General features: G+C 40.6%; 2 protein-coding genes across 5 annotated transcripts in view; one reads left to right on the top strand and one right to left on the bottom strand.

The window, feature by feature from the left end:
- BABAM2 (BRISC and BRCA1 A complex member 2) overlaps positions 1-14,448 on the bottom strand; it is a 407,441-nt gene extending 392,993 nt beyond the window's left edge. The window contains exons 1-2 of one of the 2 annotated variants that reach the window (XM_061155072.1): positions 14,326-14,448; positions 10,833-10,984 (exon numbers count right to left, since the gene is read on the bottom strand). In XM_061155072.1, coding sequence (XP_061011055.1) covers positions 10,833-10,960 — 128 coding nt within the window. In that variant the 5' untranslated portion in view covers positions 10,961-10,984; positions 14,326-14,448. Of the gene's footprint in view, positions 1-10,832; positions 10,985-13,828; positions 13,854-14,325 lie in introns of those variants that run through there. The other variant, XM_061155071.1, reaches the window with a different exon arrangement.
- Positions 14,449-14,803: 355 nt separating this feature from the next.
- Positions 14,804-26,851, top strand: part of RBKS (ribokinase) — a 132,894-nt gene continuing 120,846 nt past the window's right edge. For all 3 annotated transcript variants that reach the window (XM_061155069.1, XM_061155066.1, XM_061155067.1), the window contains exon 1: positions 14,804-14,922. In XM_061155069.1, the coding sequence (XP_061011052.1) occupies positions 14,828-14,922 (95 nt within the window). In that variant the 5' untranslated portion in view covers positions 14,804-14,827. The remainder of the gene's footprint in view (positions 14,923-26,851) is intronic.

The raw sequence follows: 26,851 nt of genomic DNA, 5'->3' as shown, positions 1-26,851 counted from the left end.
ATTCCTAGAGGATGACCTGAACATGGTGACAGCACTCAAAACATCAATACCATGCACTGTTCACCAGGTTTCTAGATGCTTTGGTACCTAGATAAGTACCCTGAACCCTAGCCAAAGATCTGCTCTGTAATATCCACAACCCCACCCACCCACTGCCCACACTAACTCTCCACCCTCCAACAGAGCTCCCTAATCTAGCCTGCACACCATCTTAGCAGGCCTTGCCAGGCAGGCTTATTAACCCTCTGCTAAAAACTGTTGCTGTCTCTGCTCAGGGCAAGCAACGTTCAGCCTCTAATAGCTGTTTAAAACTGTTAGGTTCCATCTGCTTAAAAAAAGAAAGCTTGTATCTTCACACCCATTCATTCTTCAACATAATCAAATATTCCAAATGAATAATATATCCCCCTGCTGGGTCTCAGTTAGCCACACTTTTTCCTCCCTCCATAGATCTCCAAAAAGCAATGAACAAGATAGAAAGTTACCCTAGAAACAAAAGTCTCTGGCCTTCCTGTGCTTTTCTGCTCTATGATTTCTGATCTCTGTTATACATGTGTGAGTTCTTAGCTTGCTCGAATCACCTGGGTTTTATTAGACAGCTCCTTTATACCACTCACATGGACAATCACTCTTCACACAGTCCCTGATTCTGGAATGCCAATGTGACTCTACCAACTACCAAATGACAATAATACAGTGAAACAATAAATATATATAATATATAAACTATGAAAATATATACATATAAACTGTGATAAAAATATATATATACTATATGTAACATAACAATAGTAATATAACAGTTGCTACCATTTATTGAGCACTATGACCAAGTTACTCTAGGTGCTTTACATAAGTTATCTCATTTCATCTCTATAACTACTTTTTATCTTTATGAGTAGTCTTTATCTCAAGTATTTGTTAAAATACCATTAGGTCATTCCACAGGACAGGAACAAAGATAATTCCCTACAGAAACTTAGCAACCATGTACAGAACTTTACAGAAAACAACTCTATAGCTGAAACCTGACTGCTGACCAGGGAATGGGGTTCTGAGGAGACTCTGCAGAGAAAGGACATCAGGCAGAGGAGGAAAGCTGTCCCTCTGGGCAAGTTCTTGTGACACTCACAGACTGGAGGCTCTGTTTTTAGAAGGTTCGAGTGCAGCACAGAGGTTCTATGCGCCTTTCTGGCCACACCCCAAACTGAGGTGCCATTAGATCAATGTCACTCAAACTCCTGGCGAGCCACACTCCTACATCAAAAAGTCCCAAACTGAGGATCAAGTTCTTCCACACAGCATTCCTATCAGTAGCGAGGCAGTAGATGCCCTCAAGCCAATCACCCATGTAGTCTGGCATTTCAGGAGCTCCATTTGCCCAGCCAACAATGTTCACATCGGCCCCACTGGAACCCATAGCAGCACCTTCGGGCTCCACAAAGCTTCTCATAAGTACATAATAAGATAATTATTACCATCATCCCTATGTAAGAAAAAGCATGCAAAGGGTATGTAAATTGCCAAAGGTCACAAGCTGCTAAGTGGTAAAGTCAGGATTCAAACTCAGACCTCACCAGCTGAAAAGCCTGCATACTCACCACTATATGATGCTGCTACCCAACACCTCTAAAGATGGCTCAGAGGGTTCCAGTCCCACCACCCTGACTTTTGGCTTGTGCCCACCCAGCCTCACTCCCCAGACATGCTTCAGCTCTTCCAGTCATGGGTATGTTTCCTTTCTCCAAATTCCCCCTAAGCATTCTTCAGTATTCTGATAATAGATTTCTGAATTACTAAATTTTTCAATACATCTCCTGATTCCACTTTAACTTCTGTAATAGCTTTCATATATGCCAATAAACCACTAAGAATTTCTATCTGATAGCACACAAAGAATAAACAACCTAGGAATAAGTTAACAGTAAATGTGCAGGAACAAAATGAAGAAAACACACACTTTTATTCACAGATACAAAAACAGATGTGAAGAAGAGAAATTGACCATATTCCTGAAGAGGTATACTCAAAATTATATAGCAGGAATACTCAGTATTGTAAAACTACGATCTAAGGGGCCAGCTCCCAACCTTGAGTGGGAACGAATAATCACCCTCCCTGAAGCAGGTTCAGGAACTGAGGACAAGAGACCAAATATTATCTCATTGCTCTTATCATTCAGGAAACTCCAAGGAATTGGGGAGCTATGAGCTTCAAACTGTGGATGAAGACCAAATTTATAGGAGATAAATATAAACCACAACACCATACTGCCTGGTAACACTGTAGTGAGGCTCAGCAGTTGACAAGCCCACCTATGCCCAAAGAGCTTCAGTTTCACATTTCAGAATCTCACTCTTTAATAGACATGGACAGCCAAGAATCATCAGTTTAAGGAGAGCCACCAAGATGAAAGAGAAAATAGGGATACTACAAGGTAAAGAAGAAGTGTTTTTTAAACATTTAGTCAATTATACCTCAACTGAACAAAAAAAAACTACAATTACTATCCCTGCAGAAAAGAGAATACTCCATCCATAAAACTACAATATGTGTTAGAAGTCCCCAAGACTACAGATCAAGGCTCCCAAATTTCAACTTGCAACCTACACTTTTGTACTTGTCCAAATTAAGTTTAAAGTAGAATAAAGACATTCCCAGACTTTCAAGAACTCAAAAAGGAACCTCCTCTTCTCCCTTTCTTAGGATGCTACTGGAGTACTTGCTCCAACAAAGCTAGAGGGTAAAACAAGAAAGTAAGATATGAGATTCAACACAGGAAAGAGGTAAAGGGAATGACACATGATACAATGAGAGCTGCCTGGCAGACCTAGACAACAATCAATCCAGATTACAGCAGTTCCTCCATCCATCTTCTCACCTCCCCATGTCAGCAGATGGCATGACCACCTACCCTACCCACTCAAGCTAACAAAGAAGTCATTCCTGACTCTCTCAAAACCCAAATTCAACATACTGTTGATTTTACCTTCTAAATAACTTATAAATACATTGACTTCTTTCCATCTCCATTGGCACCACCATATTCCAAGACTCTATTATCTCTCACCTGGTCTATTGTAATGGACAGCTAACTAGTCTACCTTATCCCGCACAAACCATTTTCCATATAACAACCAGTAATATTTTTAATACAAATAAATCATGTCACTCTGCTTAAAATCCTTCAATAGCTTCTCATTCCACCCAGAATAAAATCTAAGTTCCCAAATTTAGCCCACCAGACTCTGCATAATCTAGCCCCTGACTATCTTTAGAATCTCACGTTATTTCCCTCTCACACTCCCTCCCTATAGTCCAACCACAGTGGCCTTGCAGATCCTTGAACATGGAAGCTTTCTCCTGTCTGAACATGATATTTCCCTTTTACAACAACTTCTCCAGCTCTTCACATTGAATTATTCGCATCTTTCATGATTCACCTTAAATGTCATTTCCTCAGAGAGAGCTTTCCTGATGGTCAATTCTCAATTAGCCCCTCACCAAGTCAGTTTCCTTTCCTTTTTCAGTGAGTCAAAAAGAAGGAGTTTTGTTCAGTGAATTACGGTATATCCTTAAAGAACAGTATGAAAGTAAAAAGTGAAAGTGAAAGTCACTCAGTCATGTCTGACTCTTTGAGACCCCATGGACTGTAGCCTGTCAGGCTCCTCTGTTCATGGAATTCTCCAAACCAGAATACTGGAGTGGGTTGCCATTTTCTTCTCCAGGGGATCTTCCTGACCCAGGGATTGAACCCAGGTCTTCCACATTGCAGGCAGATTCTTTACATATGCAACCATTTCAATGAAGGACTTCCCTGGAGTTCCAGAGGTTAGGACCCAGTACTTTCACTGCCATGGCCCTGGGTTCAATCACTGATTGGGTTACTAAGATCCTGCAAACCACATGGCGTGGCCAAAATACAAACAAAATAAATGAGGTTATAAAACAAAGTATTTAGGATATATGGTTAAGCAAGACAAGTTTTAAGAATCAGAACAGATGGATAAGGAGAAATTTTCCTACCAGCTATCACAACATACTATAAAGTTGTAATAGTTAATATAGCACAAACTAGCACAAGGACAAGGAGGTTGACTGATCAGAACAGGAAGCCTAGGAATAGATCCATGTGCACTGTACACTTGACAAAGTGAGACACGGCATTACAGAGCCACAAGCAAAGGATGAGCTTGTCAATAAACGATGCTGGGACAACCGATTATCCACTGGCGGAAAAAAACTATAGTCCTATCTTACAATGTATTTTATAGAAAAATAAATTCCTATTTAAAGACCCAAAAAGGAAAACTTTAAAATTCTGAGAGAAAGACATATAACTTTTGAGTAGGACAGAATTTCCTGAAATGGTTCTTTTCTCTCTCTTACAAATACATACACACACACAAAGAGAACAAATCTAAAAAGGAAAATGTTGATGAATGACTTCATTTAATTAAAACTGCTAGATATCAGTAGTACCAAATTAAGAACGTAAACCACAGACTAAATGGAGACTGTAATATATGCAACTGCTGAAAGATTAGTATCCAAACTACATAAACAACATTTTAAGATCTCTGTATACACACACACACACACACACACACACACACACACACACACACTCACACACACATATAAACAATCCACTTAAAAGATGGGCAAGTGAAAGTCACTCAGTCGTGTCTTACTCTTTTTGATCCCATGGACTGTAGCCTGTCAGGCTCCTCTGTCCATGTAATTCTCCAGGTCAGAATACTGGAGTGGGTAACCATTCCCTTCTCCAGGGGATCTTCCCAACCCAGGGATCGAACCCAGGTCTCCCAGACAGGAAAATTCTTTACCATCTGAGCCACCAGGGAAGTCCAAAAGATGAGCAAAGGTATTCCCAAAAGAAGAAATCAAGGAAAAGATTCTTCACTACATTAGTAATCAGGGAAATACAAACTAAAAGCATAGTGAGATACCACTTCACATTCATCAGCTTCACAAAAAATTAAGTCTGACAACACAGAGTATTGTGAAGGCTATAGAAAAACGAGAACTCTCATTCATTTCTGGTAGAAGGAAATTGATACAATCGGCAATATCTAATGGAATAAAATACCATATACCCTAAAAGTTGGCAATTCCATTTCTAGGAATACCCTAAAGGGGTAGCTTTCAAACTTTTTTGATCATCACACACATTTTATACTGTGACCCAGTTCAAGCATACAACTCAAAGGAAAATTCACAAAAAGGAGCTTATTCTTATTAAGTGTGACACATTCTGATAGTTCCATTCTCTTCTCATTCAGTTTTCAAATGTTGGGGTGACTCATTCCACTGATTTTACAACCAAAAATGGGTAAACATACCCAATTCAAAAACCTTTGCCCCAGAAAATCATCTCAAAATATCTTCTTGAGCAAAGGTGGGACAATGTTCGTGGCGGCTTGCTTTGTCAAAAGAAATTTAAAATAACATACAAGTCAGTCAGCATGAGAGTGAATTTAAAAATGGGAGGCATATTCAGATAATGGAATATGATACAGCAGTGCAATGAAAGAATGAGAACCATTAAATATAATTATCAATAAATCTGATGAATTTAATACTAAGCAAAACAAGCAAGTTGCAGAAGAATACATCCAGTATGGTATCATTTGCATAAACTTTTTAAACATGTAAAACAATACTACATATTATTTAGGGATACATTTACACATGATGAATAAAGTATAAAAATATGCTCAGGGAAAAAGGAAAAAGATCACAGAAAAGTATGAAAAAGTAAAATGGAAAGACCAAGTAAACAGCTAGATAGTTAAATTGTTAAAAGTTGCCCATCTTCAAAATTAAACTATTGCCTCTCAGGGATGCTTCCCTGGTGGCTCAGATGGTAAAGAATCTGCCTGCAATGCAGGAGAACTGGGTTCAATCCCTGGGTTGGCAAGATCCCCTGGAGGAGGGAATGGCTACCCACTTCAGTATTCTTGCCTGGAGAATTCCATGGACAGAGGAACCTGGAGGTCGCAAAGAGTTAGACACGACTGAGCAACTAACACTTTCTCAGGGCAGCAACTCCCTTCTAGACACGAGGCTAAAGACAGAGGCTCAGCCTGCCAGCCAGAGACTAAAGCAGCCAATCTGAGATGAGTCTTCAAAGCCGACAGCACTCATCTTTCAAAACTGTTCCATTTAGTAATCAACTACACTGAGTATCTATTTTTAACTAAGTAATGAAATTCAGAACATGGACCCAAAAAATGCAACAGGTAGTTGTGGGTGGATGAGATGTCATAGCAGATGCCCCAAACACAGCCATGTGCCAGTAAGGTTGAGTCACTGTGATGTGCTGAAAAAAGATATTAAGGCTCAGCTGCCACAGGTTGCAGTGAGTCCTCCCCTGCTTTCCTCTCAGGCATCATTCCAGGATGCGGAACACTTAGACATCTTCGAGATTAGTAAATCACTAAAAAAAGACAAAATATGGCATCTTACAAATAACACATGCTTGTGATCAAATTAACATAGGGTAGAGAGCTAATAAACGTTCAGTAGGCTTATGGAGTAATTCCCTAACATTAAAAATTCAGCCCCTCCAGGTCTCAATATAAATTTCACCTAGAAGAGTAAGCCCAGTACTGTAACACACTTGACCGTAATCTCTAAAACCAACTCATTTGTCAGGGAATGTCATTTAAAAGGATTATGCAAAACAGAATTTAAGCGATCAACTCTCAGACCAACGAACATGTTCTGAATCCCAAGTGCAAACTACTCTGATCCCCAAACAGAGCAACTTCTCTGGGAAAACAGCTAATGCATTCATTCATTCAACCTTTACTTACTACATTAGAAAGACACCATGGTAGAACTTACAGAGGCATTCAGTTCAGTTCAGTTCAGTCACTCAGTTGTGTCTGACTCTTTGCAACCCCATGAACTGCAGCACTCCAGGCCTCCCTGTCCATCACCAACTCCCGGAGTCCACGCAAACCCATGTCCATTGAGTCGGTGATGCCATCCAACCATCTCATCCTCTGTCGTCCCTTTCTCCTGCCCTCAATCTTTCCCAGAATCAGGGTCTTTTCAAATGAGTCAGCTCTTACCATCAGGTGGCCAAAGTATTGGAGTTTCAGCTTCAACATCAGTCCTTCCAATGAACACCAAGGACTGATCTCCTTTAGGATGGACTGGTTGGATCTGCTTGCAGTCCAAGGGACTCTCAAGAGTCTTCTCCAACACCACAATTCAAAAGCATCAATTCTTCTGTGCTCAGCTTTCTTTATAGTCCAACTCTCACATCCATACATGACCACTGGAAAAACCATAGCCTTGACTAGATAGACCTTTGTTGACAAAGTAATGTCTCTGCTTTTTAATATGCTGTCTAGGTTGGTCATAACTTTCCTTCCAAGGAGTAAGCATGTTTTAATTTCATGGCTGCAATCACCATCTGCAGTGATTTTGAAGCCCAGAAGCTCTCATGGTTTCCATTGTTTCCCCATCTATTTGCCATGAAGTGATGGGACTGGATGCCATGATCTTAGTTTTCTGAATGTTGAGCTTTAAGCCAACTTTTTCACTCTCCTCCTTCACTTTCATCAAGAGGCTCTCTAGTTCTTCACTTTCTGCCATAAGGGTGGTGTCATCTGCATATCTGAGGTTATTGATATTTTTCCCGGCAATCTTGATTCCAGCTTGTGCTTCATCCAGCCCAGGGTTTCTCATGATGTACTCTGCATATAAGTTAAATAAGCAGGGTGACAATATACAGCCTTGACGTACTCCTTTTCCTATTTGGAACCAGTCTGTTGCTCCATGTCCAGTTCTAACTGTTACTTCCTGACCTGTATACAGGTTTCTCAAGGCATAAAAATATTTTTTGTTTTTATACAGAGGCATAAAAATATTTTAAACAAGAATCCTGTCCTTGATACTGACAGCCTAGCAATGGAGTTTGGAAACACACGTAATCTTACATAAGGTAGAGAGATTTAGTTGCCATAAGAGAAATAAAAGTGAACTGCTATTTTAAAACAAACAACTTACTTTGCATAGGGTCTTGCCTATCTAGTCCCTCTGTGAATCAGACCTAGAATACAGAAACCCTGGTACCTCATCTCTTCAAGGACAAGTAGCTATATATGGTAACAATACTGGCTCCTGTGATCTATAAAAATCAGTCTCCTCATTTTAAACATTTGAATTAAGAGAAATTCCAAACATGGATCCCAATTCTCATAACGGACTGAAAAGTGAAAGTGTCTGTCACTCAGTCATGTCCGACTCTTTGTGACCCCATGGACTCTAGCCCTCCAGGCTCCTCTGTCTATGGAATTCTCCAGGCAAGAATACTGGAGGGAGTAGCCATCTTCTTTTCCAGGGGATCTTCCAAACACAAGGATTGAACCCAGATCGCCTGCATTGCAGGTAGATTCTTTACCGTTTGTTTGAGCCACCAGATGGCTGCTGGTCTAAAACAAAGGGAAAAGCCAAAAGCAACACACCAAAACAAAAAAATTATTTTCTCTAACTCTGTCATTGTTTTGCTATAGAAACTTCTGGAATTCATACTTTGGTTGAAACACTGAGGAAAGAATTGTTAATGAGCTTCAAAAGAACTTTCATGAATCTTTCAGTTAAATACTACATAAAAGGCATCAATAATGCTCTAGATTAATGAGGCTTTTCACATCATTTTATCTGTAGCGGGTTTGTTAATGTAGGTAGAGATAATTTTATTTCTTTTCTAAATCTAAAGTAAACTCCATAAATACTACAAGTCATTAAACACCCTTTCCAGTATTTTTCACAGAGTTAGTCCAGACAGGGCCAGGTCTAGTCGATTCACTTCAAATTAATCATCAGATCCACTATTTGCACCTGGACACTCAACTAAACATTCAGGAATTTGGGAGCACCAAAGAGGGAGTCTACAAAGAAGAAGTAAAGTGACTTTATCTGGATGAATCCAACTGTTCTCTCAGGATACCAACAAAAGAGTAAGAAGTTCAGGTTTATGTGTTTATATCATCTTACATAAACCAGTTCCCAGTCCTCTGCCATCAGTCCTGTCACGTCTTCAATATCTCTGAGGAGAGTATTTGTGACAAACTGGAGAAGGAAGATCTTTTTCCATGTCCTATCCATTCAAGCCAGTAAATAACCTGGGTACACAGGTTTGTCTTTTTAGTGACAACTTTAATGAGAGAGAATTCACAAACCATAAAATTCACCTTTACAGGTGCACAAATAAGTCATTTTTAGTATATTTCGAGAGTAACCATTACCACTAATTTTAGAACATTTTCATCACCTCAAAAAGAAACCCATACCCAATGATTACTTAAAAAGCATCCTACCATTCCAACGAAATGTCCAACTAACCTAGTCTTCTCTATCTTACCAGTTTTATCCAGGTCTTCAGCTTAGTCAGAAAATAGCAAGATTTGTAGAAAGTAAAAATAAAAGAGCTTTTAAAAGAAGAACTAATCAAGAATGTAGTATCTCTAGAAAGAAAATGTTCGAAAAATGATAGGGATATGCTCAAAAGACAATTTGACAGAGCTCCCAATGATAAAGGCTAGAACAACTGAGCAAAAAAATAAAATAAATGAACACAGTTCATTAAGGATTATAACTCAAATAAAATAAATGCCTCAAAATTCATACTGATATAAATAAACAAATAAATAATTGGCAGGGAAAGGGTAATGCTTCTTTATAGAAGAATTAAATGACTAAGTGTAGGAGGAAAGGGGAAATTAAAAATCACTCTTATCCAAGAACCACAGTAACAATTATTGCAGGCAAGAACCATTAATGGAGGTTGAAATTAACGGACAAAAGTAAGATGAGAAACAGAACATCTGCACAATCTCAAACACACTGCACAATGTACTTACTAATTACAAAGGGAAAATCAGTTTCACAGTGGCAAAACCTGATACACACAATCTTAATGATGTACTGAAAATCATACATCCCTTCTGTAACACCAAGGGCGGGTATCAGAGTGAGAAATACTCACTCTGATAAAGGGAAAACATTAGACAAACCCATATTGAGCAATATTTTACAAAGTAACTAACCAATGCTACCTTTAAAAGCTTCAAAACCACGTAAGACAATGAAGGACAAGAACTGTCACAGATTTGGAAGATAAGGTAGACATGACAACTAAATGCAATCTGTATCATGGATTGGATTCTGGACTAAAAAAGGACATTAACAGGAAAACTGGTAAAATTCAAATAAGACTTAAAGAACAATTATCAGCATGTAACAGCATTAATTTTCTGTAGCATTTTTGTAATTATTCTTTAAGTAAATCTATTTCAAAATAAAAAGTTGAGTTTTTTTAATGCAACATTTTTAGGTATGAAATATTACTGTTTCAACTTAATTGTGAAAAATGACTTACTTTGGGCTAGCAATTATAATTTTCCTATTAGGAGAGACTATCAAATAATGTCAGATTCACAATCTCAAATCTAAACTCTTACAGTGCCTACTGAATTGCAGAACACAGAACAAGAAAACAAGTCAATGATGAAAAACACACTAGCTAAAAACCACATAGCACACTGTTAACAAAGAGGTATGCCTTCATCATACACACACACACACACACACACACACACACCCCATTCTGATCATGAAGCAATGGTCCACAGCACAACTAAATAACCTGAAACATAAAATGTCAAGAACTGGACAAAACCAATTTAACACATGATAAGGGCATGACTTGATGAATTTCTGTGGTGTTCAACTTTTACAAGCCTGGTGAGAAAGGTCTGTTATGAGGAAATGGATAAATTGGTTCTGGTACATACCCCGATTTCAAGTCAGTTATCCTCAAACAGTTTGTAGCATCCAGTCCCACTTTCCCATTACGGACCACGCTAGATATGAACGGGGAGAGCATTGGAGAAATTCGGTTCAAGGCCACTTCTGGAGACATTTTAACTTGCCTTGCAAATCACCACTGAAAGAAGAAGGAAAGAATGATGATCAGAATATCCAAATCAGAATATCCAAATTGTTAGATATAACAATCTTCTTGGAAACTGGTGCAGTACACAGAAGTGTCTCCTGCTTGATACCTCATCTCCTGTCTTATGGCAGCCTCTTGCAGTGACCCTCCAAAAGCCTATCTCACTATTGCTCACCTACTCAAGACACAGACTTTTCAGGAGGAGCAGCAACCCCTTGAAATCTAATTGCCTCCCCCTTTTCAAAGCCAGTTTCTATGCTGCCACACTCTACTTAAAAGCTGCCCTACTCTGTCTTACAACTGGCAGGTCCTTCCTTCTCAAGAAGGGTTTACTGACAATCCTCTCCCCCGACACACAAAACACACACACTGCTAGGTTAGGAGTCCCCCCCCAACCCTGTGTCCCCACAAAGAGTAAGAACTGGATTGATAAAACTGCAAAATTTCAGAAGAAGCAAACCTACTTGCAATTATTACTTACAAGTTATTTACTTGTAGGTGTATTTACTGGTACACCTCTTATTTCCCCTCCACAGTATAATTACCTGCTTACTGATCTCTTCCCTGCAGAACTGTCTTGACTCACCAGTGTTTAACAGAAGTACCTAATACACCATAAGCACCAAGAAGCATCTTTCAATAAAGATGAATAAGGAGACAAGAGCTAGAGAAATATGTGGGTATGAAGAAAAGATATTATGCCCTCAAAAAATCTGGTAGAAAATAGCATATCTGAGATGTAGCAAAAATCTATGTAACCATTAAATCATGAAAACACACACCTATCCAGATACTAAGCAGCGCAAACTATCATAGATCCAAAAGTTTTTGATTCTAAGGCACTAAGAAATTCTTAAACTTGAAAATACAAAAGTAAAACCAATAAATCATCTCTAAATTACTTGGAAACCCATGGGGCTGGAGAAGGGAATACACGAATTCCTCTTAATAGATTTCTAAATGAAAGCCTCCACTTTCAGAGGTGAATAAGTCAATTTAAATGATCATTTTCTTCCTCAATCTGAAAGGATAATCCCACATCAAAAGCAAATTAATTTCCTGCAAGTTACAATTGCAAGTAAATGATGTGCTCATTCTGGTTTTCATATACTATGCCATATGAGGATTTACAGCTCCCTGCTAAATGCTGAAAACTAGTACCCATTTTAAACATTTCAGAGTAGTAATAAAAGGCAAAAAAATAAATAACAATCATAACAACAAATAATAACAAGAAAAACCCACTGTGACCCTACATACTAGTGACACCCAAAAGTACCTCTGAAGTAGAAAAAGCTTTATACTTTAGTATTCAAATCATCTTTTCTACAAATATAAAACAAGGTCCTCCTCTAACCACTTAAGAGATGGCTTCCCACCACCATCCCAATATGTCATCACAAAATAAGAATAAACATCTAATGCACTGTATTATCAGTCATAAAAATCAAGTACATTTATAATACTTTATCATAAAGAGCTTCCATAAACATTAGTGCACTTGACCTCCACAATTCTGGATGGTAAGCCATATATTAGAATTCCCATTTTACAAATGACATAGATAACTTTTATAATTTGTCTTTGAACAGTATACTAGACCATATTATCACTTTGAAGTCTATTTTTTTCCTATTTCTGCAACATTTCCACTTTTATTTCTGCTCATTGATGTCACAGTTCTTGAAAGAATGCTTATCTAGATCATATGCAAAACAGAAATACTCATTTTGGAAAAAAGCAAAAGGACCTTACCTACACTACAAAATTGTTCTTCCATGTATTTTCCCACAATACCTATTATTATTTCATCTCTCATTTCTATGAAAAACGGAAACAGAACCAATACATTCTCGAAATCTACTGAATATCAGGCACTATATTACCCATCTCTAGCTTCAATTTCATTTACTTCTCAACAACTACCTCGTCCTCTGTTTAATATTATTGTTCCCATTTCAAAGATAAGAAAACTAATGTTGAGCAAGACTAAGTAACTTACTCAAAGTCACAAACCTAGCAAGCAGAAGCATTGGAATTCAAATCCAGATCTCCCTCAAAGTCCACTATGCCTATCTTCTTCTCAAATAAACACCAAAGAGAAAAGCATCAAAGTGAATTTGTTTTTTTTAAAGCATACATCTAGTAAAATGAACAAAAAAGTCATGAATTTAGACTAACGGTTGCTTGACAACTAGAAACAAATTAGACTAATGTTGGCCTACTGCTGAAGCTGGCCTAAGTGATTCACTAGGTAAAATGCTAGGGGGAACAAACCTGCTCCAGAAACCAAACTATACTTAAGGTGACAACACCCCATCCAATTCAGCAACTGTCATGACCTTAGAATGACACCTGAAGGAATGAATTTGTCTTTGTTTCCTGAACAGCCATAATACTATCTTTTGACAGTGCAAGATTTTATGCAGCATTAAAATGTTACAAGCACAGCTGCTGTGACTTCTCTAGACAAGAGAGGGTGGGGAGAAAACCTGACTCCAAAATCGGAGGTCACCGAATAGCTAAAAATGACAGTTCTTTGGCTTCTGAGCGGGGTACACAGATGGGGGATGATCTCCCAGTAGTATTTTTTACACAAAAAAAGCACAATAATCGATCCCAGATAGGCAAAATTTTACTGTGGCCCGTTTCCCTTGAAAGCTAGTTGCGAAATTTCTATTTCCTGATTTTGACGTGTAATATACAGAAGGAAATGCAGAAATACAATTTACAGAGCTTTACAATTTACAGAGCTTTGCTGCCTCGAGATAGGGTCACATGAGGTATTTCGATGGGCAGTCTGGGGAATACAAACACGTCTAAAGCATCATCTACCTTCTCGCAATTAAGATGGGATGACAAACACGGAAACACGTGCCCAGCTTACGTCATGGAACGGAAAGGGGTGGCGTCCTGCTGCGTCACGTCGACGTCATATGGCGCACGAGGGAAGTACACAAGGGAAGTAATTTCTCCAAGGGGCAGCATTCAAGAAAAACAATCAGCTCGAACCCAAAGAATGACCACCCCGCTCTAAAAGGGGACACCTTCTCCCAAACTGTATGATCCCCTAATCAGCAAGGAAAAAGCAAAGAGTCTTGAGCTTAATCAGGGACCGGGGGCGGGCTAGGTGTGGGGAGAAAGCAGCCTCTGGCCTTGGGGGCTCGTTCTTGAGGGGACCAGCGTGACGGGAATGAGTAGGGCATCTTTGGGACAGGGGCCTTCTCTATAGGAAGAGAAGGCGAGCCCTGGGCATATGTAAAACCACGGTCCTCAGCGCCACCTGTGCAACTCGGGATCCAACCTCCCCGCACCAGCCCCAGTCCAGGTACCTGGAACTTAAGTCGGATCGGTAACCGGCGACTACGTGGGGTACAGGTTACCCGAGCGCGCCCCCGACCGACGCACCAACCTGCGCGCGCACCGCGGGCCGGATGCGTGCGCGTCCCCGGACGTCCCGCCCCGCCCCGCCCCCTCGGCGGCCCTGGAGCCGGGCGGCGTGCGCGTCCCCGGCCGCGCCAGGCCGGGCGCTCGGAAGGGCGTCCCCCGAGTGCCTGAAAGTTCCTGCCTCCGCGCCTACCTCGTGCGCGGCGAGCTGCGCGGAGTGTGGAACTCATAGGATGCCTCTGCTACGAGAGGCTGTGCAGGAAGACAATTCCTGGAGGAACTAGGGACAGTTGGTGAATGGGGTTATTTCGGGCATCCAGGTGGGCGACCCACCCGGGCGTCCGGAAGGCCCGCGTCGTTAGGGAACGTGGGAGCAGCGTCTCTGGTTACGGGGTGGGGCAAAGGTTAAAGGGCAGCCTCCAGGTTGGACACTGCGGACTCTGAGCAATGGCCGCGTCTGGGGACCCTGGGAGGCAGTGGCAGGAGGAGGTGGCGGAGGCGGCGGTGGTGGTGGTGGGCTCCTGCATGACCGACCTGGTCAGGTTAGTTCGGGGCCATCGTGCAGAGGCTGCGCCTCCCGCGAGGGGCGGACTGTGCTCTCTTCTCTCTGCCTTGGCCCTAGGGTTTTGGGGATGGAGTGTTGAGTCTGGATGTGAGCTACTCAGTCTGTGAAGAATCTGCCCGCAGTGCGGGAGACCCGGATTCGATCCCTGGATCGGGAAGATTCCCCAGGAGAAGGGAATGGCTACCCACTCCAGTATTCTTGCCTGGAGAATTGCATAGACAGAGGAGCCTGGCGAGCTACCGTCTGTGGGGTCACAAAGACTCGGACACAACTGGGCGACTAACCCACAGATTTCCCCAGCCCGCTGCACGTGCCTCGATAGGGTAGAAGAGGCAGGTTTGAGTTTGTAAAGGTCATTGTCAGATGAGGGAACATAAAAGCCAGCGTGTAGTGAAAGCTCCCCTTTAACTAGCAGCGCCTCCAAAGACCTGCTCCTGTTTTCTTGACTAGGATGCTAAACCTGTTCCCTGGCTAGCCGAGTGACTTTAGCCGAGTCATTTTACCTCTGAGAATGTGCCCACTTAACAGGGTTGTTTTCAACACTAAATGGAGGAAAGTGTTTTGAGCTGTAACACTATCCAGGTTGGGTATTATACGTGTGAATGTGTAGAAAATGGGTGGAGCCAAGGCCTAAATTTTAGGCGGTCATCTTTCACCATATTGATTGTCAGCTTTCTTGCATTTCATATTTACAGCTTATTTTTCAGTATTAGAGTAATCATAGGTTACCTATGGCAAACCAAATGTGAATCAAGTTAAAAACCCAGTATATACAACCATTTTAAAAAGTGATTGAATAAACAGAATATGCTAGATGAAAATAGTTGAGTTAGGGCAGTGAGATTGGATGGAGAGATCTTTCCAAGATATCTTTTTTTTTTTTAAGTGAAATCGCCTTTTTGATTGTAAAAGTAATGTTTATTTATTTTAAAGAAAAAAAAAAAAAAAAACATGTTCCAAGAAAATCCTACCATTTAGATTGCTTGAGTTTAATTTTTTGGTGAGTGGCTTTTCAGATATACTGCTATTTTTATATTATAAAAATAAAAAAATGATCACACTACAGTAAGACCTTATCTGTCCTGCCACCTTGCCTTTTCAAAGGACAGCTGAGAACCTGGAAATAAATAAAAAGACCTTGGGACCAGCAAAATTAGTCACCAAATCCCTGCAACCACCTGTGATCTACTTAAAAACTAGTTTTAGGGTCTTCACATAACTGACTAAATCTTCCATTGTTTATAATGTTTATAAACTAGGTTATCAAATTTCCAGACTGAGATTAGAAAGGGGAAGAGACTGCAAGGGGCAGGTAGAAATTACAAAAAAAACCCTGAAAGTGAGGAGCGTGTAACAAGCAACAGAAGAATTTTAAATGCCAAGATCCTGGAGAATTCTCTGGCACTCCAGTGGACAGAACTCTTGCACTTTCACTGATGTGGGCCTGGGGTTGGAGTCCTTGTTCAGGAACTAAACATCCCACAAGTTGTGCAGCTCAGCCAAAAAAAAAAGAGAAAAAAAAAACTGCCCAGAGCCTTTATTTTTCCACGAATACTTGAGCTACCTTGTGCCAAGATGAATGTGCTTTGTTTAGTTACATAACAAAGTTCAGTCTAGTTTTGGACATTTGATGAAGAGGCCTACACATCTTTCTCTAGAGCTGGAGTCAGCAAACCTTTCTGCAAAGAGCCAGATAATATTTATTTTAGACTTTGAGCCACATAGGGTCTAAGGTCACATATCCCCCCCCCCCCACCTTATTTTTAACATGTACAGAATATAAAAAACTACACCTTACAAACAGCCTGCAAGCCATAGTTTGCCAACTGCTGTCTAGAGCATTGCTGTCCGACAGCTCACTCTAGTGATTGATGTTATTAGTCATGACTCTTCAAGAGAAGGGAATATGGTAATCATTAAATTGTATATAAAAATGGGGCATGAGTTATACTTTAGATATAGTTCCATCAAATATATTTAAAATGTAGTTAGTACATAAAGGACTAAACTTTGAGACATCTGAAATAATTCATTCTTTAGAAAATCCATCTAGCTAAAATTTTACCATACTTCTATAGGGGAAGTAACAGAAGAGAAGGAAAGCTGAACAATTTCCCCATGCACTCAACCTGAATAAGAATGTCAGGGTTAGAATTCAGAGCCCCCTCCTTATTAAACTAAGTAGAGCTTTCTGTGAAGCTTGACTATTACACATTAAACATAATTATAGTTACTTTCTAAAATGAATACTCTTCAAACTTTGGGGAGGGGAGGGTCTCAAATGCCCATGTTAGCATCTGTCAGGATTTAAAAGCTTATTTCAGAGCTAGAGAAATTTAGAGATTATTTATCCCAGTCCTTCACTGTACTTATAGATGAGTACAGTGAGATCCAGAGAAGAAACTCTTACATTGTGGAAAATCTTTGATCTCTCTTCTCTTGACGTTTTCTTTTCTTTATAAGATACCCACATTTCTAGTCTTCACATGAATCACTAGTAAATTTCCCAGGTGGTGCTGGTGGTAAAGAACCTGCCTTCCAGTGCAAGAGATGTAAGAGATGAGGGTTCAGTCCCTGGGTCAGGAAGATCCTCTGGAGGAGGGCATGGCAACCCACTCCAGTATTCTTGCCTGGAGAAGCCCATGGATGGAGAAGCCCATGGATGGAGAAGCCCATGGACAGAGAAGCCTGCCGGCTATAGTCCATGGGGTCACAAAATGTCTGACACGACTCAAGTGACTTAGCGCGAGTGTGCACATGCACATACACATACACTCTCCCACAATTTTTCTAACAAGCTTCCCATGGTTTCTGATTATTGCTACCTCTGAAGATCTTTACAGAATACCTCAGTATAGGATTTTTATTTAAAAGCCTGCGTCTGTAATAAACTTGGGTCCAACTTTGCTTGTATTATTTTCCTATCCCTTCCATAACAAATTACCAAAAACCTAATGGCTTAAACAATACAAATTGAATACTGATAATTCTGAAAGTCCAGAATCTGATACAGGTCTAACTGGGCTAAAATCAAGTCTTTTGTAAAACTGCATTCCTTTCTGGAGGCTCTAAGGGAAATCTGTTTTCTTGCCTTTTCTGGCTTCTAGAGGCTGCTCACATTCTGGCTTATGGCCTCTTCAGTTCAGCGACTGGCTTAGTCACTCAGTCGTGTCTGACTCTTTGTGACCCCATGGACTGCAGCACACCAGGCTTTCCTGTCCATCACCAACTCCCAAACCTTGTCCATTGAGTTGGTGATGCCATCCAGCCATCTCATCCTCTGTCGTCCCTTTCTCCTCCTGCCTTCAATCTGCCCAGCATCAGGGTCTTTTCCAATGAGTCAGTTCTTCGCATCAGGTAGCCAAAGTATTGGAGTTTCAGCTTCAGCATCAGTCATTCCAGTGAATATTCAGGACTGATTTCCTTTAGGATTGACTGGTTGGGTCTCCTTGAAGACTCTCAAGAGTCTTCTCCAACACCACAGTTCAAAAGCATCAATTCTTCAGCACTCAGCTTTCTTTATAGTCCAGCTCTCACATCCATATATGACTACTGGAAAAACCATAGCTTTGACCAGACGGACCTTTGTTGGCAAAGTAATATCTCTGCTTTTTAATATGCTGTCTAGGCTGGTGGTCATAGTTTTTCTTCCAAGGAGCAAGCATCTTTTAATTTCATGGCTGCAGTCACCATCTGCAGTGATTTTGGAGCCCCCAAAAATAAAAGTCTCTCACTGTTTCCATTGTTTCCCCATCCATGTTCAAATCCAGTAATGGTCGGTGAAGTCCTTCTCACATAGCTTCACTCTCACACTCACTTTTCTGCCTCCATCTTCTGCATTTTAAGTACCCTTGTGATTTCATTGGGCCCAAATGGGTAATTCAGAATAATCTTCTTATTTTAAGGTAGCTTATTAGCAGCCTTAATTCCCCCTTGCCATATAACATAACATATTCACAAGTCCTGGGGATTAGGATGTAGACATTCTTGAGGTGGGGGTGGGGCATAGTTCTGCCTACCACAGTGGTTAAAGTCAAAAAATCTTATAATACTTAGAGCTTGGAGGACCACTGAAGCCTATCAGTCCATCTTCCACATTTTACAGATGAGGTAATTAAGAGAGGTTAGGTGACTCACCCCAAATCATAGAGCCAGTCAGTGGGAACCCAGGTTTCTCAACCTTTATCTTTCCATTATATCATTGTATCGCTAACTCTGGCACATATTTATTGCCCTTTTCATCTACAGTTCATTTAAGGGCTTATAGTCTGTGCATTCATTAAGTGTTTACTTTGTAAGTTGGCAAGGAATAACAACTAAAGATTTATCATTTTCAGGTCTAAAGATAGGATCTCCATTACTATTTCTTAGTTTCTGTCTAAGCTTAACCATAACCAACCTGGACACCCATGCCTATACTGTAGAATCACTTTAGAAATGAAACTACTTCAGTAACTAAGCCCTCTTGGATAGTATCCAAGTCTAACTCACTTTATATATTGCATTACTGTGTGCCAGACACTGCTAATGCAATCATTGAGCAGCTTTTTTCATTTCTAATTTCAGTCCACTATGAATAGTAAGCTCTGTGTGCTAATAATTTTTAAAAATCATTAGCTCATCCAACATGGCAAACAATGAACATTATTTACTACCCACCTGTATTTATTTAATTATTCTCTTCCTTCTTGAACAATCATCTCTGAAGTTCCAAATTGCAAAGATAAGAGAAATCAAGTCTGTTCTTGTGGAAAATTAAGTCAGAGCTCCTCCAAAGACAGATTCCCATGAAAACCCAATAACAGATGAATTTTTTTAGACACTAGTTAATCATGCTTCACTAGTCTTTATTTCTTATGACATGTATCACCCATTTTTTTAATTATTCACTCAGCAAATATTTATTGGTTTTATACCGTGTGCCTCTGCACTTCCCTAAGGGCAGAGGATACAGCAATGAAAAACACAGCCAAAGGTCCCTGCCACTTGGAGCTTACATTCTAGTGGCAGAAACAAACAATATCGGTAGAAATATGTAAAATTCACAGCCTGTTACAGAAATGCTAAGGAGGAAAATAAAGCATGAAACGGGGGTGGAAATAGTAATTTTAGATCATTAGCCACAGACAGCCTCAACGAGAAAGTGATTTGAGCAAAGGCCTACCGAAAGAAAGGAAGCCATACAAATCACCAGAAGAAGAGTATATGAAAAGGCCCAGAGGCAGGAGCACACTTCGTAGGATCAGTGAACTACCAGGAGTCCAGTGTAGCTGAAGAGGAAAATAAGGGAGAGGAGAAGATAATTGATGGTTAAAGGCCAGTGGTTCCTACCCTGGATGAAACGAAAAGCCATTGGAGGGTTTGAGCAGACAAGTGACATGATATGACCCATAAGAACAGAAACAGGGAGACCAGTTCAGAGTTAATTAACAATAGTCCAGGCAAGAAATGACGGTAGTTTGAACAGTGCAAGTAGGGAGAAGTGAGCGTCTTCTGATTATATTTTAAAGGTAGAGCTGACAGGATTTGTGGAGGAATACAAGACAGGTCAAGGATTACCCCCAGTTCTATGCCCTCTGCAAGTGGAAGGGGAAACTGACATGTGCTGAGATGGTGATAGAGCAAATTGCATAGGGAGAGGGCAGTATTAGCAGCTCAGGCCGGATGTGTGAGACTTGAGGGGCCTGTCAGACATCCAGCTGAAGCGGTCAAGAAGACAGATATATGAGTTTGGAGTTCAGAGGAAAGATCGAGCTGGAGATATAAATTTGAGAGTCATCAGTGTATAGATGGTATTTAAAGCCATGAGACAAGATGAGATCACCCCGGTCTGTGCTCCTGGGGCACTCCAACATTCAGAGGATCTGTTTTACATAATTTATCTCCTGTCTCCCAGTCTCTCTGTACCCCTAAAACTTGCTTGGAGACAAGTTTAATACAAACCCATGTTTACATTTCCATGGTAATAGACTATGATGTCAACTAAAACCCTATGTTATCCTTTTACATGCTCCAATTAAAAGTGATGGCTGGAGAGATAAGGCTCATGTTCAACCAAGCATCTAAATTTAATCCTTGGCAAGTCAGGAAATGATTGCTTAATTCTCAAAAGATTTTAATTGGATGGTGGCAGAAGTGAATTTAGAAGCTTTTTAGATCCAAAGTGAATGAAATGCTGGACCTCGATTACAAAAAATAAAGGCCAAATTTTTATATTATACCTAGAAAAGGTTATATGTGTTTGGCGAATTATAGTACCTTCTAACCTACCTTCCCACTCCAGTGTTCTTGCCTGGAGAATCCCAGGGACGGGGGAGCCTGGTGGGCTGCCGCCTATGGGGTCGCACAGAGTCGGACACGACTCAAGCGACTTAGCAGCAGCAGCAGCAGCAACCTGCCTTTCACAAAAGCTTCTTGAGTTGTTGTATTTAGAACAGAAAGATCTCCCTAGCAGTCCATTTTCAGGAAAGTAAAAGCCAAAGTAATGCTGGTCCAAGAAGTATCATGCATTCCCAATATGAGAAGAATATCATATAATCATTATTCTTTCTGCTCCTTAAATTGGCCTTGAAAGTTGCTTATCAGTTACAAATCAGTTTTTCAGTTAATATTTCATTGAACATGTTTCTGTCAACTGAATTCTCTAAATTCAAAAGCAATTATGCATGGGAAATTTGCGAATTTTGGTCCCTTCAAAGAAAATACATGTTAAAAGGTAAATTATGTGTGACAAAGAAAGAGCACCTATTGCTTGGTATTATTATACTTTAGGATTTCCCTGGTAGCTCAGTTGTTAAAGAATCTGCTTGCAATGCAGGAGACCCTGGTTTGATTCCTGGGACGGGAAGATCCCAGGGAGAAGGGACAGGCTACCCACCTCAGTATTCTTGGGCTTCCCTTGTGGCTCAGCTGATAATGAATCCACCTGCAATGCAGGAGACCTGGATTTGATCCCTGGGACGGGAAGACTCCCCTGGAGAATGGAAAGGCTACCCACTCCAGTATTCTGGCCAAGAGAATGCCATGGACTGTATAGTCCATGAGGTCGCAAAGAGTCGGACACGACTAAGCGACTTTCACTTAGCGATCCATTCCTTGGCCAGCTCTTCACGGCCTAGTGTCGGCACGGTGGGGAGAGCACGATGAGGTGGGCTTGGTGCTGAGTGTGCTCCAGTGTTGTGATTACTTATGTCTAACGTTGGAATGCTGAGACTGCCAAGTGCTGGGGATGCTGCAATTGGTGAAATATGGCCACAGTGTAACAAGTTCCTGAGGAACGTGAAGACCAAAGAAGCAGGCAGACACAGAGGCAGATCATTGTAGTGTGATATGCTCAGTGCCTGCAGGGTCTGTGGGAGCACAAAGGAATGTTCCTGGATAAGATGCCTCCCCAGCCACCTCTTGAAAAGGGAGAACATCCTCGACAGTTGGGATGATCACACAGGAGTGAAGTCATGGCTGTGGGCATGCATGGCTGTGCCAGGGACAGCAACCACTAGCTGTTCACTGTACACTGAGCATCAGATGAAAGGTTTCAGTGAAAGGCCCCATCAGCCATGCTAAGGTGCTTGGGTCTTATTTTGTAGGCTCTGAGAGCCAGGGAAGGATTCAAAGTATAGAAACGACACAGTCAGCTTTGCATTTCACTTAGCTTGCTCAGTGCCATAGCTCTCAGTGCCAAAGGCAGATGTAAAAGAAGGCAATGTTTGGAAGTCATCAAAGATATTGTCCTTGAAGACAGACCCAAGGGAAAGCAGTGGTCTTCACAAAAGTTGATAGGGGCCTTAACTAAGACAGTAGTGAAAAGTAAAGAAGAAGAAAAAAGTTAAATATTTGGTGAGTTGAATTCAGTTCAGGTTAGTTCAGTCGCTCAGTCGGGTCCGACTCTTTGCAACCCCATAAATCGCAGCACACCAGGCCTCCCTGTCCATCACCAACTCCTGGAGTTTACTCAAACTCATGTCCATCGAGTCGGTGATGCCATCCAGCCATCTCATCCTCTGTCTCCCCCTTCTCCTCCTGCCCCCAATCCCTCCCACCATCAGGGTCTTTTCCAATGAGTCAACTCTTCGCATGAGGTGGCCAAATTATTAGAGTTTCAGCTTCAGCATCAGTCCTTCCAATAAACACACAGGACTGATCTCCTTTAGGATGGACTGGTTGGATCTCTTTGCAGTCCAAGGGACTCTCAAGAGTCTTCTCCAACACCACAGTTCAAAAGCATCAATTTTTCGGCGCTCAGCTTTAGGGAGTAAAAGATTTCAAAACATCTGTTAAGTAAAATGGGCATGAGTCAAGCTTCTGCTCTCTGTTCCTTTATGAGCAAGCCCTGTTAGCTTTCCCACACTGACAAGACCTGGAAAGTAGAGTTCTTAGAGAGAATCGCACTTTGTGGAACAAAAGAATTCTTTGTTTCATGCTTTTTAGCAGGGAAAAAGATTCTACTCCTTAAAAAATAAAAATACCACTCCAGTATTGTTGCCTGGGAAATCCTGTGGATAGAGGAGCCTCCTGGGTTACAGTACCATGGGGTCGCAAAAGAGTCAGATACAACTTAGCGATGAAATAACAAACAACAAAAAAATGAAGCGCTTGAGGCCCAGGAGGTTAAATAACTCACCCTGGGTCACACAGCTACTAAGTAGCAGAATTAGGATTCAAACCTTGATGGTCTGGCTCCAGAATTTTCACTCTATATTTTACACTATAAAATTTTGCCCTGGTTATAACCACTGGCAGGACTGATACTCATCTAGTATATACTTGTGAGGCCACACCAACTGTATTTCCATTGAATCTTATTGCTCACTCATTGTAAAGCACATCCCTTTTTAGAGATGTTAAACTGTAGCATTTTCTGTCTGACAAATGCACCAGGAAACTTGAACAGGAAAATATGTTTTATGGTACTGTAATAGCACAATGAGAAAATCACCTTGCTAGCCCCATAGATAAAAAAAAAAAATAAAATAAAAATAAAAATAAGTGTTATCAAGTAACTATAAGGCAGTCATATCCCCTGGTGGTGGGGAGTTGGGGGGTGGGGCGGGGGGTAGGGGAGGGAGTGAATCCTAAATTTGGCTTTGAGATTTAAGAAAAAACACTGATGTGCTTTTATAATTATAATGGGAAATTAATAACAAAGTTGGCTCAGGAAATTCACAACTGCTTATTGGAGATAATAAAACTAAGATAGTAAATATACCAATACTTTTAAAAACACAGAAACTATACAAACTCAACTACCCATGTAACAAAGATATCTGTAATGTAGCAAAAGTGTGGTTTGGAAACTTAAATACCATGAAACTAGAGACTTTGAGTCCAGCTCTTTTCTGTCTGCTACCCTGTTCATTTTAATTATTGGAAACAAGACTTGGGAAGATTTCAGTGATCTGGCCCCAACCCGTAAAGGTTGGAGCCCGGATTAAAATTTACCTCTCTTGACTCTCAGATAGTAACACATTATTGTGAAGGTTAGAGTAGCATTTCAGCAGTTTGACATATATTTGCAAGAGATAAGAAGGAATTCAAAATGTTACTAGGGAACAGTTTCCTTGCAAGGAAGAAAAAGCAAATAATGCAATTACCTGTATCAAAGGGCTTAATATTGTCCTTTAGAGGGTTTTTTTTCCTTCAGATTTTTTTAAATTATGATAAAATACCCTAGACATAAAATTATTTTAACCACTTTAAGTGTACAGTTCAGTGGTATCAAGTACATTCAATCGTCATCACCATCCATCTCCAGGACTTATTTTTTTAAGTTATAGAAAAATCACAATATTTTATTTCCTCTGGCCTACAGCAGTCTTTGTCATCCTAGCTGCAGCAGGGAAAATTTTAAAATGGTTTAAAAATCGACCCGCCCTACTTGGTCGATTTCCTCCGGCTAGACAGAGCGTCCCCCTTGGGGTTTTTTGTATTACTTTCTGATAATTTTAATATGTATCAGGGTTGAGAACCACTCACTCAGAAGGTCCATAATTAAAAACTGTTCATTTTCCCAAACCTAAACTTTGACCTCATTTAAATAATAACTCCATCACCCCTCCCCCATCAGCCCCTGGCAACCACCATTCTACTTTTCTTTATGAATTTGACTTTTCTTTGTACCTCATGTAAGTGGAATCATACAGTATTTGTCATTTTGTGACTGACTTATTTCACTTAGCATTTCACTTAGCATGATATCTTTAAAGTTTATCTATGTTTTAGCATGTATCAGAATTTCCTTCTTTTGTAAGTCTGAATACTATTCCAGTGTGTAGACACCACATTTTGTTTATCCATTCATCCATTGATGGACACTGCATTGCTTCCAGTTTTGCTACTGTAAATAATACTACTATGAAACATGGCTGTATAATATCTGTTCCAAGTCCTTGTTTTCAGTTCTTTTGGGTACGTACCTGGAAGTGCTGGATCATATGGTAATTCTGTTTAATTTTTTGAGAAACCATCATATTATTTTCCGTAGCAATTGTACTTTTCCTTTCCTATCTTCCATTTCTTTTTAAACTGCCTATTTTTCATCTTATCTGTTTAAGCCTCCTTTCTCTATTCTAGTTTATAAAACCTGGGTAAGATTTTTTTCTTTTGTCTGTTATTTTTTTAGCTCCTACCTAGTTCAGTTCAGTTCAGTTGCTCAGTAGTGTCCAACTCTTTGCAACCCCATGAACTGCAGCACTCCAGGCCTCCCTGTCCATCACCAACTCCCGGAGTCCACCCAAACCCATGTCCATTGAGTCGGTGATGCCATCCAACCATCTCATCCTCTGTTGTCCCCTTCTCCTCCTGCCCTCAATCTTTCCCAGCATCAGGGTCTTTTCAGATGAGTCACCTCTTCCCATCAAGTGGCCAAAGTATTGGAGTTTCAGCTTCAACATCAGTCCTTCCAATGAACACCCAGGACTGATTTCCTTTAGGATGGACTGGTTGGATCTGCTTGCAGTCCAAGGGACTCTCAAGAGTCTTCTCCAACACCACAGTTCAAAAGCATCAATTCTTCAGCACTCAGCTTTCTTCATAGTCCAACTCTCACATCCATACATGACCACTGGAAAAACCATAGCCTTGACTAGACGGACCTTTGTTGACAAAGTAATGTCTCTGCTTTTTAATATGCTGTCTAGGTTGGCCATAACTTTCCTTCCAAGCAGTAAGCGTCTTTTAATTTCATGGCTGCAATCACCATCTGCAGCAATTTTGGAGCCCATAAAAATAGAGTCAACCACTGCTTCCACTATTTCCCCATGTATTTCCCATGAAGTGATGGGACCAGATGCCATGATCTTAGTTTTCTGAATGTTGAGCTTTAAGCCAACTTTTTTACTCTCCTCTTTCACTTTCATCAAGAGGCACTTTAGTTCTTCTTCACTTTCTCTTCACAGTTGGTGGTTATCTGCATATCTGAGGTTATTGATATTTCTCCCAGCAATCTTGATTCCAGCTTGTGCTTCATCCAGCCCAGCGTTTCTCATGATGTACTCTGCATATAAGTTAAATAAGCAGGGTGACAATATACAGCCTTGACATACTCCTTTTCCTATTTGGAACCAGTCTGTTGTTCCATGTCCTGTTGTAACTGTTGCTTCCTGACCTGCATACAGGTTTCTCAAGAGGCAGGTCCTGCCTAGTGATCCCTCTTTTATGTCCTCTTATGCAACTATGTATCTCCCTTGTGCATGCATACATGTTACAAGTGTACGCTTGGTGGGGGAGGGGGTGTCTGTGCAGCAGATGAGCAGAGGAGCTCAGTAAACATCACACCTTCTCCACTAACCCCACGCTAAGCAACAGCATGGTTTCACCACTGTATTACTTGAAGATAGAGTGTCCTAAATTTATATCTGTAAGTTGATCTGTTTGCTTTGATAAATTTCTTTGAACTCTTATCTTTTGGA

This window comes from Dama dama, chromosome 11 (assembly GCF_033118175.1).
Source record: "Dama dama isolate Ldn47 chromosome 11, ASM3311817v1, whole genome shotgun sequence".
Taxonomy (NCBI): domain Eukaryota; kingdom Metazoa; phylum Chordata; class Mammalia; order Artiodactyla; family Cervidae; genus Dama; species Dama dama.
Note: the sequence above shows the minus strand (reverse complement) of the source record. Positions and strands in the feature narration are given on the sequence as shown.